This window comes from Elephas maximus, chromosome 14 (genome assembly GCF_024166365.1).
Source record: "Elephas maximus indicus isolate mEleMax1 chromosome 14, mEleMax1 primary haplotype, whole genome shotgun sequence".
In the NCBI taxonomy this organism is placed as follows: Eukaryota; Metazoa; Chordata; class Mammalia; order Proboscidea; family Elephantidae; genus Elephas; species Elephas maximus.
Genome location: NC_064832.1, coordinates 49,992,578 through 50,007,164, shown reverse-complemented (window position 1 = coordinate 50,007,164; position 14,587 = coordinate 49,992,578). Strand labels below are relative to the sequence as shown.

Here is a 14,587-nt window from a genome sequence, read left to right as displayed (position 1 = left end):
AAATACTTTTCATAAGGCTATACCTGCCGTAGATAGTGATGGATCTTGGCAAAGTACAATTGAAAACCTTCTGGAAAGGAGTCACCATTCTAGACACCATTAAGAGCATTTGTGATTCATGGGAGAAGGTCAAAACAGCAACATGAATAGGAGTTTGGAAGAAGGTGAGTCCAACCCTCACGGATTGAATTGTGTCCCTAAAAAATAGGTGTCAACTTGGTTAGTACTGTGTGGTTGTCCTCCATTTTGTGATTTTCCTATGTGCTATTAAATCATAATCTTTGCATATGGTTAAAGAGGGTTAGGGTGGGATATAACACCCTTGCTCAAGTCACCTCCCTGATCCAATGTAAAGGGAGTTTCCCTGGGGTGTGGCCTGTACCACCTTTTATCTTACGAGAGATAAAACGAAAGGGAAGCGAGCAGAGTTGGGGACCTCATACCACCAAGAAAGCAGTGGCGGGCGCACAGCGCATCTTTTAGGCCCAGGGTCCCTGCATGGAGAAGCTCGTAGTCCAGGAGAAGACTGATGAGAAGGCCAACAGAGAGAAAAGGCCTTTCCCTGGAGCTAACACCCTGAATTTGAACTTTTAGTCTACTCTACTGTGAAGAAAAGAAGAAGCCATCCACTTGGCGGTATTTCAGTTATAGTAGCACCGGATAACTAAGACAATGACTTTGAGGGGTTCAAGACTTCACTGGAAGAAGTAATTGCAGATGTGCTGGAAACAATGACAGAACTAAAATTAGAAGTGGAGCCTGAAGATGTGACGGAATTACTCTAATCTCATGATAAAACTTGAACGGATGAGGAGTTGCTTCTTATGGATGAGCAAAGAAAGCGCTGTCTTAAGATGGTGATTTACTCCTGGTGAAGATGCTGTGAACATTGTTGAAACGACAACAAAGGATTTAGAATATTACATAAACTTAGTTGATAAAGCAGTGGGAGGGCTTGAGAGGATGGACTCCAATTTTGAAAGAGGTTCCACCATGGGTAAAATGTTACCAAACAGCATTGCAGACAACAGACAAATATTCTGTGAAAGTAAGAGTCGACTGATGCAGCAAACTTCATTGCTGTCTTATTTTAAGAAATTTCCACAGGCACCTCAACCTTCAGCAACCACCACCCTGATCAGTCAGCAGTCATCAACACTGAGGCAAGAACCTCCACCAGCAAAAAGATTACGACTCACTGAAGGCTCAGATGATGGTTAGCATTTTTTAACAATAAAGTATTTTTTAACTATGTACATTGTTTTTTTAGACATAATGCTATTTATTGCACACTTAATAGGCTACACTGAAGTGTAAACGTAATTTTTATATGCTCTGGGAAACAAAAAAATTCATGTGACTCAATTTATTGAGATATTCGCTTTATTGCAGCGGTCTGGAACCAAAACCAAAATACCTGTATGTATGCCTGTACTGGCTAATTAAAATAAAAAGGGAAAAAAAATGATTGGAGGGAAAGACTACAAGGGGACCGTAGGCAGCCCATAACAGCAACAAGCAACTGAATATCAGAAAAACATTCAGTCTAACACTAGCCTATTTTTCACTTTGGAAGTACATGTCTTAGATATATAGAGATCTATGGTGGCTAGTGGTGAAGAGCTACGGCTACTAACCAAAAGGTCAGCAGTTCAAATCCACCAGATGCTCCTTAGTAACCCTATGGGGCAATTCCACTCTGTCCTATAGGGTTGCTATAAGTCAAAATTGACTCTACGGCATCGGGTTTGGTTTTTGGGGTTTAGGATCATAATGTTATGGGTTGAATTGTGTCCCCCCAAAATATGTGTTGTAAATCCTAACCTCTATGCCTGTGGTTATAATCCCATTTGGGAATGGGCTGTCTTTGTTATGCCATTAAGACTGGACTAGTTGGAAACCCTGGTGGCGCAGTGGTCAAGTGCTACAGCTGCTAACCAAAGGGTTGGCAGTTCAAATCCACCCGGAGCTCCTTGGAAACTCTATGGGGCAGTTCTACTCTGGCCTACAGGGTCGCTATGAGTCAGAATTGACTCGACGGCATTGGGTATTGGTTGGGTTAGTGTAGGGTGGCTCTTGAGTCAATCTCTTTCGAGATATAAAAAAGATTAAACAAACAAGCAGAGATGGGGCAAGAGAAATGTCAAGCCACACGAAGATCACCCAGAAGCAGAAGCTCAGAAGACTCAAGAACTTTCCTCCAGAGCCGACAGAGAAAGAGAGCCTTCCCCTAGAGCCGGCACCCTAAATTCAGACTTTTAAACAGTGAGAAAATAAATCTGTTAAAGCCATCCACTTATGGTATTTCTGTTATAGCAGCACTAGATAACTAAGAAACTTAACATTTTTTAAGTAATCTTTGGTTAAGTACTTAAGCATTAACAATAACTGTAAGCAATTCAATTTACACATGAAAGTTATTTTGATAAGGTAAAACATTTTAAAAGACCACCAACAATCCAATTCAATTTTATTTTCCAAGAAAACATGCTGAGGCAGGAATAATTCAAACCAAATCATGTCAAACAAAGTTAACCTGCATGATAACGTCACAGATATGTCTTATTACACCAATTCTGAACTAAGATTAGTTCATAACTAAAAGTGTAAGAAAGTTACAAAACACAGAAAAAAGGCATGAGTTCATAACAAACGTGACTATGACTGTTGGATATAGGTATCAGCAAAATGATTAAGAAGGCTTACAATTCCCTATGATAAGCAAATATATATACATGTACATGTACGTGTGTGTGCATATATATATACACATACATACTACTGTTAATTATGGAATGCCTCATAATGTAGGGAAAGGGGCTTTGCAAGCTGAAAAGTCCTGAACATAAATAAGATTATCACTAAGACAATATCTTTTTAAGTAGAATATTAACAAGTACATTAAATCAAAAAGTATGAAAAAATAAAAAGATGAAGGAAAAGCTTAAGTCACTCATACCAATTTATGCAAATTTACCATAATTTGAAAAGTATCATTAAGTGAAAAATTCAAAATATGTCCAGCTAGAACAGGACTACTCTATGTTTGGTCCACGCACCAGTGCCAATCCACAAACTCTTTGTTACTGTTCCAAGCTCAGATATGTACAGAAACTGATGGAAACATTTAGAAACTTGTAGAGCAACCTGACCCTGTCAAATGGTTTTGTAGTTTACAATGCTACTGCTTTGTGATAATTTGGAAGTATTAAAAGCAGACTCTACATCACAGATTTTCAAGGAGCGCCTGGCAGATTCGAACTGCCGACCCTTTGGTTAGCAGCCGTCCTTGGAAACTCTATGGGGCAGTTCTACTCTGTCCTATAGGGTCGCTATGAGTCGGAATCGACTCGACAGCACTGGGTTTGGTTTTTTTTTTTTTTTTGGTTTACATCACAGATAGAGAATCATTGAGCTAGGCCACGTTTCCCAAAATCCCTTGCAGGTAGATGTAAGACTAAGTTTTCAGAAATCAAACACGTGATGTGCACCACTTTCCCCAAGGAAGAACTAACTCTGTGAGCTCTGCCATCCTCCCTCTCCTGCTGGCTGAACCCAGACGTGGAAGCTACAATGCGATGACCGTGAAGACAATGAGAACGCCCTAGGGTAGTGCTTCTCAAAGGTAATGTGCAAAAGAATACTGGGAAGTCCTGTTAAAATACAGATGCTGATTTAGTAAGTCTAGGGTGGGGACTGACTATTTTCCGAACAAGCTCCCATGTAATGTGAAAGCTGCTGGCCTACGGCTGTGGTTTGCAATCACTTTGTTTTTTAAATGTACATAAAATCTTCATTTTGTATCAATTCTTAATTGTCAAAAAAACAATATATGCTTATAAAAATTTCTGAAAACCATGTAATTAATTAAATGAACAACAAAAAAGCAAATAACCACATCCAAAAAAAGCCATCAAAAATTTTATCAGTAGAAGCCAAGTAAGGAAAAAAAGTATGTCCCAATCTTGTAAAACTTCAAAATGTGACAGCCAAAGAAGATTCTGATGGGGGCCTGAGTATTAACCCTACCCCACTCAACCCCCTCCCCGCCAAGAAGCAAAAATAAGGGATGAATACGAATCAGTAAAATCCTAGAGAAGTCTCATTATTCTTCACAATTTAGAGCAGAACAGACTGAGAGAGTCAGCAAGCCGCCTGAACTGAATCAATTCCAAATCCATTATAAAATGTTAGCTTAATATGTTTAGCAAGTTTTTTCATCAATACTCATATTTAATGTTTCAGGTTGGATATTTTCCAAAATCCACCTTTATTAATTTACCAACTTCTCAGGGTCCTTCTTAGGAATTCAATAAATTCATTTTTTTTTTTCTTACATCTTAATAGCTTCTAAAAAGCTACAGCTGAATTTCATTTGCATTTTGTATTTAGGAGAATTTCAGAGGGAGTAAGAAAGTAAATTCAGATACCTAAATATACAGGGAATGTTTTAAAAACTGCTCATTCTCAGTTTGTATTATCAGAGAGTCAATCCACTAATAAGGACCTAATCAAATTAAGATACCATGTCACCCCCACTAAGATAGATATGACCAAAAAAAATGGAAAACAACAGCTGTTCTCAAGGATGTGGAGAAATCAGATTTGTTATCAATTGCTGGTCGGACTATAAAATGGTGCAGCCATTGTAAAAAATATTTTGGCAGTTCCTCAAAAAAAATTAAACATAAGAATTAACCATACAATTCCACTCTTAGGTATATATCCTAAAGTACTGAAAGCAGGGATGCAAACAGATACTTGTACACTAATGTTAACTGCAGCACTACTCACAGTAGTCAAAAGGTGTAGACAACCCAAATGCTGAATGGGTAAACGAAATGTGGTGTATACATACAATGAACATTTACTCAGCCATAAAGAGAAATGAAGTTGTGATGCATGTAACAACATGGAGGAACCTTAAAAACATTATGCTGAGTGAAATAAGGCAGTCACAAAATGACAAGTATCGAATGATCCCACTTAAATGAGATATCTAGAATAGGCAGGTATATATAGTCCACCCAGAGGCACCTCGGAGAAAAGGCCTGACAAGCCACTTCAGAAAAATCAGCCACTGAAAACCCTGTGGAGCACAGTTCTGACACTGATGGGGTTGCCATGAGTCAGACCTGAAGCAACTGCAACTGGTTTTACAGAGACCAAAATTCATTAGTGGTTACCAAGGGCAGGATGGCGAAGGAGGAGTCATTGCTTAGAGAACACAGAGTTTTCTGTTACAAATGACAGAAAAAGTTGGAAATGGACAGTGGTGATGGTTACGCAACATCATGAACATACCTCATCAAGTTATACACATAAAAAGTGCTGAGTTGGCCCATATTTCCTTACATTTTTTTTTTTTTTTTTTACAAAAAATAAGTAAAACTTAAACGTCTGATGCCATTCCTACTTCAACCCTCCCTTCTCTAAATAAACCTCTTCAACTGATTTCTATTGGCTGCAGGATGAAAACAAACATAATATGGCCTACGAGGCCCACCCTATATGGTTTAGCCCTGGGGTCTCTCCCAGCCTCATCTCACTTACACTGGCACTCAGTCTTGCTCTGCAGCCACCCTGATCAATCAGACCTTTGTACTCCCCATGCTCCCTACTGCCATATAACCTTTCCACACTGTGCTCTCCCTTTGTCTAGTCAATTCCCACTCATCTTTCAGAGCTCAGGGAATCGTTCTGGAACTACCATGAAGTGGCCAAATTCTCCTCTTAAAGCCTTTAGAACCATGCCCCTTCTCCTGTCTAGCACATTTCACAGATGCAATATGTTTGAATACGTAATTAATGGCCTTCTCCCTCATAAAACTACATCAAATTGTACTAAAGCAAGTGCTGCTACAACAGAGATGTTCAATATTCATTAAACAATACATGGATGAATTTGTCTTATTTTTACACCAGGCAAAGACCAGACATGATATTATGAGATGGTATCTACGACATATCCTGCTTATACATCATGAGTTCTGGAAAGCCTTCAAGACTTCCCAAGTTTGGTTTAACTGCTTTCAATGTGTTTCAATAACACCCTACAAGTAAAATACCATGTTTAAATACTGTCTTTTACCCTTGTACATAATTATATCCAAACAAACACATTATATAGAAGCAGAAATACTAAGTATATTTCAGTGCACACATTAGTGTATAAAAACCAAAGCGAACCTGTTGCCAGCAAGTTAATTCTGACCCATAGTGGCCCTACAGGACAGAGTATAACTGCCCATAGAGTTTCCAAGGAGAGGCTGGTGGATTCCAACTGCCAACCTTTTGGTTAGCAGCCAAGCTCTTAACCACAGTGCCACCAGGGTTCCACATTATTGTATAGGGTTATATATCTCTCCACATTACGATTCGCTTACTACTATAAAGATATTGTACCTTTCACAGTACTATACTGAGAAGCGGGTAGTTATTTGCCTCTACCCACAGAACTATTCCTGTTGTTGTTGGTTGTTGTTGGTTATTGTGGTTGTGGCTGTCATGGTTGTTGTTGTTAGGTGTCATTGAGTGGGTTCTGACTCATAGCAACCCTATGTATAACTCAATGAAACACTGCCCAGGCTTGCACCATCCTCACAACCGTTAATATGTTTAAGTCTACTGTTGCAGCCACTGTGTCAATTCATCTCATTGAGGGTCTTCCTCTTTTTCTCTGACCTTCCACCTTACTAAGCATGATGTCCTTCTCTAGGGTCTCATCCTTCCCGCTAACATGTCCAAAGTATGTAAGACGAAGCCTCACCATCCTCGCTTCCAAGGAGCACTCTAGTTGTACTTCTTCCAAAACAGACTTGTTCATTATTCTGGCAGTTTATGGTATATTCAATATTCTTTGCAAACATCATAATTCAAAGGCATCAATTCTTCTTCGGTCTTCCTTGTTCACTGTCCAGCTTTTGCATGCACCTGAGGCAACTGAAAATACCTCAGCTTAAGTCAGATGCACCTTAGCCCTCAAAGTGATATCTTTGCTTTTAACACTTTAAAGAAGTCTTTTGCGTATTTGCCCAATGCAATACATCATTTGATTTCTTGACTGCTGCTTCCATGGGCGTTGACTGTGGATCCAAATAAAATGAAACACTTGACTACTGCAATCCTTAAGTAAAATTAAATCCTTGACAACTTCAATCTTTTCTCCATTTATCATCATGTTGCTTATTAGTCCAGGTGTCAGGGTTTTTATTTTCTTTATGTTGAGATGTAACCCACACTGAAGGCTGTAGTCTTTGATCTTTATGAGTCTTTACTTTCAGCAAGCAAGGTTGTGTCATCTGCTTATCACAGGTTAATGAGCCTTCCTCCAATCCTGATGCCTCGTTCTTTTCATATAGTCCAGCTTCTCAGACTATTTGCTCAGCACACAGATTGAATAAGTATTGTAAAAGGATACAACCCTAGTGCACACCTTTCTGATTTTAAACCATGCGGTATCCCCTTGCTCTGTTCAAGTGACTGTCTCTTGGTCCATGTACAGGTTCCGTATGAGCACAATTAAGTGTTCTAGAATTTCCATTCTTTGAAATGTTATGCATAATTTGTTGTGAACCACATAATTATATGCCTTTGCATAGTCAATAAAACACATGTAAACATCTTCCTGGCATTCTCTGCTTTCAGCCAAGGTCCATCTGATGTTAGCAATGACATCCCTTATTCCACATCCTCTTCTGAATTCAGCTTTAACTTCCGGCAGTTCCCTGTAGATATACTGCACACAACTACCCCTTTTAAGGCTATAAAACTGCAGTATGTGTGAGAAGCACACACATGGGCACACAGATACACGCCCATCTAGCAGGGGTATGTGAAACCAGTAGGCTCTCTGTCCAGCCCCAGAGAACAAAGCTGTCCTTTCCTCTTTATATCATCAACTTGCTTCTTTCATGAATCAGTATCTTTAATTTGACAACCTTGTTAATACCTTCCATTATTACCAAATATTTATGGCCCCCCCCCGTCTGCTTTTCTGTCATTCTATGAACTTCACACTTGATTCTCCAATTTTTACATGAAAATTTTTGCATTGTTAGGAGCGCACTGTGGTTCTTCCAAAAATTATCTGGAGGTAAAGTGTTCTTTAGCAACTTCCAGATCCTGTTGTTGTTAGCCACCATCAATCCGGCTCCCGACTCATGATGACCCATGCACAACAGGATTGGACTGCTACAATCCACAGAATTTTCACTGGCTGGTTTTTAGGAAGTAGATCGCCAAGCCTTTCTTCCTAGGCTGTCCTTGTCTGGATGACCTTAGACCTTCCAAAAAGTCAGAATTTCTAAATAGATAGGACTTAACTGCAACATGATAAATCAAAATGCCAATATTCTTCTTTTGTAAAGTGGAGAAAACAGAAGCCAAAAAAGTTAATAGTTTTATTTTTATGGTTCTTGAAATGTTGCTGTGATACTTTTACTTGATTTAGCAAATGCTGCTGTGTGAGGGGAAAAAATCATTTTTAACCTGCTGAGGTAGCAAGTTTCTTTTTATACCCCCTTTTTATGCTTGAGGCAGTCAAGTCTACACGCAGTTGGAACGAGATTTATAGGTAATTTGCAAAAAACCACTGCAAAAAGCACTTTGAAACGTGAAAACTTGCAGTTTAACAGCATATCCTATAATTTTTAGCAATTTACATTTTGAACAGAAGCAACAAGGAAATATGTAACATACTTTGAAACAGGGTAAACAAGGCTTATTATCTTTGACCATGTTAATTTTGCTAATACTCTCCAAAGAGATAGTTATGAGTGCTCATTAAATAAATAGGAAATATTCTAAAATAGAAGGATGTATCCAACAAGCTCCACTGAAAACTGAATATGAAGCAAATTGGCTTCTAGTGTTCTTCAGTGTGATCTTCTAATTCTACCTCATCTGAAGAATGTTTTAACAGTTCTGATTCCTTCCAAAATAATGTACCAAAAATATTTATAGCAAAGTGGTAATGAAAATTGTTTTATAATTCTACATCACAAAAAAACTAGCACTTAATATACAACCTTATAAAGAAGGACCAATACCCTTTACAACTACACCTGTGCCTAAGAGATACACTAGAAATAATGGGGGAGCAACCCTCATAATACTCTTTGCATAAACTCAAATATATATGTATATATAAACTCATAAAATATATATATATGAGTTCACGCGAACAGTATTATGAGAAAAGTATAACTCATATGTATACAAAACAAATATATACATATAGTGTGTGTGTGTGTTTTTGGTGAAAGTTTACACAGTATTTTAGGTTCCAATTTGACAATTTCCACACAAATTATTCACTGACATTAGTTATATTTATCAAAATGTGTCAACATTCTCTCTGTGTTCTGGGTACTCTAGTTTCCCAGCCCCCTTATCTTCTCATCTTTGCTTTAGGGTAAATGTTGGCCTTTTGGTCTCATACAGATGGTTTTTTGGTAGAGCACTGTTCTTATAGGTTGCATAAACTCTCACTGTATGAATAGTACCACTACCATATTATACAAAGGTATAGTCTGGCAGCATAGTAGTTAAGCGTTCGGCTGCTAAACGAAAGGTCGGCAGTTTGAATCCACCAGCTGCTCCCTGGAAATCCTATGGGGCAGTTCTACTCTGTCCTACAAGGTCACTTTGAGTCAGAATTAACTCAATGGCAATGGATTATAGTTACATTAATGCTGCTACAAAGGTGACTTCTCAACAAAAGACTGAGATCATTCACCAGGAATCTCCTGGGAACTGGGTGTCTCAGAAAACTAAAACCAAACATAATAGAAAGGCACAAGGGTGAAAGGCAGAATGGGAATCTTCATCTCTTGGTCATGACTATCAGTATATCTGGGAGGAAGCTTTTATGTGATGGGATGGGATGGGAAAAGAAGCCCTTCATCTGTAGACAGGTCAAAAGCTAGGAATTAGAAATCCCTGCAAAATGTCCTGAAATTGTTCCATCATTTGGAGTAGCTATCTCAAGGTAACATGTGGAATCCAACAGGCCCTTCAGTACAAGAAAGCAATAATCACTTTATACTCCATATTGCATTGTGCCTCTTGTTTTCTGTTTATCTCACAGTTTTTTCCTACCAATGCTTCGTTTTAGTAAAGACTTTTATAAACTGCAGCTTTTCTTAGTTGTTTAAAGGTAAAACAATGAAAAAGGAGTTTAGTATCCACTTTGCCCAGAGGATATCGGCATGGTGTTAGCATGGTAAGAAAGACAACCCCAAAGGGGAAGGTGGAATTCAAGGGGGGATGCAAGAAGGAGACCTTTGTGTGCATCCTCTCCTTCCCTTCCATCTCAGCTCTTTCCACCAAAAAACAAAAGATACCTTCTTTTGGAATAATATGGAAAACACTCTAATACTACCTTAACAGAATTTTCAAGTCAAAATTGCTGGGTAAGGCAAAGACAAAATTTAGTGTCTTACTTTTTCAGAGTATTATTGGCACTTTAAAAAATACAGAATTAACTTATTTTCAGATATGCCTAATAAGCAATTAGGTAAGCCACAGCAAGGTAAATGTTTCTTTAATTTCAGTATCATTACTCTGAAGAAAAAGCACCTATCTTTCCCAAAGAAATAAATTTAGATACCACAAAATGCTTTAATCCAATTTCCAATTTTAAAATGTGATAATCAACAATTTAAACTAGAAGTAATTAGAAGTGTCATCATGGCTTGGTGTACGTGTAGCATCTTTTTTCTGGACATTTGGTCTCTATTCTTGGTTCTACCACTTACAACTCAAGCAAATTACTGATGTGCTGTGCTTCAGTTTCCTCATCCACACAACAAGGGAAGTAAACAAAACAATCAATAATTCTATGGAAAACGCCTTTGCAAAAATACAAACACAGCTGCTTGAGTCCCCTAACATGATTCTGTTTAAAGAAAAAAAAAAAAAAATCAAAAGCTTAAAAGCCCTGATCCCTGTTAGTAGAAATATACAATTCCCCTGAAGGGGAATGAATCTCCAAAGACAGAAAACAAAAAATATTGCAATCTAAGCAAATTTAGAGTCAAATCAATCCGTGAAGCTATTCCATGCATATAATTGAGTATTACAAACAACTAAGGTACCGTTTAGTGCATTATTTAAGCATTTCCACTATACTGTAAGAGCTCCCGAAAGTTTAAATGTTCAAATCACCAAAACCAAATGTTTTGTGTGGTACTGGCCACTAAAAAAAAAAAAAAAAAATTACTGTACAGTTTGTAGGGTGGCTGCCTTTAAAATACTGATTGTTGTAGTTTTTTTTTTTAAAGACAGAAAGCAGTACTCAAGGAATAATGTAAACCTGAATGATGCACTCATCTATATAGACCATCTGTACGTACCCCTTGAAGATCTCATTTTCAGAAACATAAGCTTTTCAGCACTAAATATTCTACTAATCTACCATTTTAGGTGAAGCTGTTGGAACAGATTTTATTATAGTTTAGGAGCGTTCACCTCTATTTCTTTACAGGTCCTACAAGTAATTGTTCTTTGTTGCTAGTTGCCATGGAGTGGATTGCAATTCACGGTGACCCCATGTGTGCAGAACACAACTGCTCTGTAGGGTTTTCAAGGCTGTGACCTTTCAGAAGCAGGTCACCAGGCCTGTCTTCCTAGGCAGCTCTCCAACCGTTCACCTAGTGACAGAGCACTTAAGCATAATTAAGTACAAAGAAAACCTGAGTCCTAAGAAAAATGGCTTTGTCAGTGACAATAATAAAAAACCCCAAAAGTAAGGGGAAACCTGAGATGTTAGACCGGAATGAGTTGGTCAAGAGCTGCTCTCCTGTCAAAAATTCTCCTTCCAGTAGTTCTCTCTGCCTAAACCCTGAGGTTCTATATTTTAACATAACAAGTCTCTACTTAAGATAAAATCTGGCACATGCCACCTGCCAGCACAGGAGATCCTCAAGTCTTTGGCACTCGTCTGCTCAAGACCCATCAGAAATTACATGAAACTCAAATTGCTAAAAAGCCCTTATTAGCCCTAGAGATTACTCCTGCCTCGGAGTCCCTGCTTGTGGAAGCAGCAGCCTGGTGGAAGAAAGAAACATGTAAACAAACGACTTAGAATGCACACTGTCAAATGCTACAATATAGCACCGCTGGCAATATAAAATATAATAAAGCAGATAACGACTCTCTTTAAACCTGGGTAAGAGGTCCTGGCTGGGGAAGTAAAAATGGCAGGGGCATTCCAAGGTCAACTATATGAGACAGCACTGAGAATCTACAATGTAACTTGATCCCTGTAACTACAGATATAAAGAAAAATGAAATACAGTTCCCTGCCCTTAAGAAGCTTAGAATCCAAAAGCAAATCTAGTCTGTACCTGAAACCCGTGTAGTGAGCCTTTCACTAGGAGGCAAGACTGAGCTTGCAAATGAAATCATATGACTAGCTTGAAGAACTAAGGATCAAAACAATGAAGAATGTGGAAAAACTAAAATAAAACAATGAGCCAAGATAATTCGAAACAGCCTAGTGAGCTAAAGAAACTGCAGGTAGAGAACAAAAAATTGAATGTGAGTTTTTAATGCTAGAATTTGTTATGCCATGATGTTCTACCCAAAAACCGCAGAGCAATAATACATAACAGTTAAAAGCAACGGGCCTGGAACCAGGACCCTGCACTCAGCACTCAACTACCAGTTTCTAGCTATGTCATTCTGGACAAGTTACTTAACATCTCTTTGCCTCAGTCTCCTCACCTGTAAAATGGAGTCAACAGCAGTGCCCGTAGATCTGGGAGCTGCTCTAATTTTGCTCTTCAAATACAGGTGTGATTATTTCACTCCACTGATGAAAAACTTTATTCACGAAATCAAGTCCACATCTTTTAGGCATTCGTAACCTCCATAATCTGGTCCCAACCTACCTTTTCTGGTCTTAATCTTTATCGGACAGTCTCCTACTGGATCTAGCTAGCATCTGTTCCACAGACCAATAAGCACTTTCCCTACCTCTGTGCCTTATCTCCTTGAACTCAGCTCTAGAAAGCCTTTTCCTCACCATCTTCCAAAACCCACTTCTCTAGGAAATTAACTCTCCCTGCCCTGTAATTCCACAGCACACTTGCCTGCTCCTCAGAACAGCTTCCAACTATTCCCCCTATTTTGGTGTTTGTCTTTTTAACGCCTCCCTCTTTCATCTTCTTATTAAGGTTGTGAACTTCCAGAGAACAGGGACAAATCTCCTTCATCCTGGTTCCTACCGCTCAGCCCCCACTGTGCCCATTCAGGCCTTGGAAAAGCGCTACTGAATTAAACCGCATGTTTACAGCGGTAATGGCCGCAGTTCCAGAAACTACTTGATTTAGCTTAATTTTCTATTGCTTTCAGATGCTAAAATCTTGACGTGAAACGTTAAAAATCAGAACAACGACGTCTTTTCAAGAAAACTTCTACGGAGCACCCATACGAGTTTACAATGCAGTTATTCTTAGCTTCAGAAGTTGTGTGTGTGCCGCGGAGGGCAGCTCCACACTGGTCTGCACAGGACTTTGAAATAAGCAGGAGAAAGGAGGTGGCTCGGGCGGCAGCACGGCGGTACCCTGGTCTCCCCAAGTTCCCGCGGGCCCGCGGCTCTGCCGCGCTGGTCCCTCTCCCCGCACGTCTCCCCTCCAGCTCTCGCCTCCCTGCTTCCCCCACAGCTACACCCCGGAGAGGCGGCGCGGCAGGTCCTCCTGGCGGCTGGCTCGGCCCTGGGTCGCCGCCCTGCCTGGCCGCGACCCCCGGCCTCCAGCCCGGCCCGTCGCCCGCCGCCCGGGGCCCAGGCCGCCGCCACCGCGGCCCGGAGGGGAACCAGGGTACTCGCCCGGCTCCGCGTGGCGCCGGGGGCGGAGCCGGCCCCAGTGCCCAGGGACAGGCCGGGGGCGGGCGGCGGCCTCCGCCTACCCCGACACGCACCCACCGCCCCCAACCCCAACCCTCCTCGGGGCCCCGGCCCGGGACCGCGGCCTGGCGGCCGGCGGGACTCGCCACTTACCAACCCGCCTGGGACAACGCCGCGCCGGGAACCTCGGCCATGGTAGCTGCTTAGGCCAGGGGTGGTGGGGGGCTGGGTTGGGGGGGGTGCGGGGTGGGGGGAGGGGGCTCCTGCTTGAGACCAAAAATAAAAAAAAAAAAAAAAAGGGAAAGAAAAAAAAAAAAAACTCCTCTGGTCGGCTCTGCAACTGGGCATGCTCAGTGCGGCCGGCGCTTCCGCGTGCGGGTTCCGCTCGCCGCGTTTTCTCAGCGGCCGCAGGGGCGGGTCTGCAGTGGGGCCGGGGAGGCTGCTGGGCGCCTGAGGCTGGGAACGCCTGAAAAAGTGCTGGGAGCGCGGCTCCGAGGCCAGTTTGCCACCCACCAAGGACCGTGGAAGGTTTTGCCCCTCTATCGGAGGCTGGTTTTCTTTACCACTCTTCTGAGTTGCACGCCTTGGAAACTACTGAGGTTCTCTTTGTACAGCGGAAAGTAACATTGATGTTTCCAGCGCCGACAGAGAGTCCCCTCCGGGAGGGCAGGATAACGCTGGAATTGAAAGGAACAGGTCGGTGCGGGGGCAGCGCTGCCACTACCGGGCTAGTAA

The 14,587-nt window shown here is 40.9% G+C and overlaps 1 protein-coding gene across 3 annotated transcripts in view; it reads right to left on the bottom strand.

Moving 5' to 3' along the window:
* Positions 1–14,082, bottom strand: part of TDRD3 (tudor domain containing 3) — a 246,058-nt gene extending 231,976 nt beyond the window's left edge. For all 3 annotated transcript variants that reach the window (XM_049853409.1, XM_049853408.1, XM_049853410.1), the window contains exon 1: positions 14,006–14,082. In XM_049853409.1, coding sequence (XP_049709366.1) covers positions 14,006–14,046 — 41 coding nt within the window. In that variant the 5' untranslated portion in view covers positions 14,047–14,082. The remainder of the gene's footprint in view (positions 1–14,005) is intronic.
* Between the last annotated feature and the right edge of the window lie 505 nt (positions 14,083–14,587).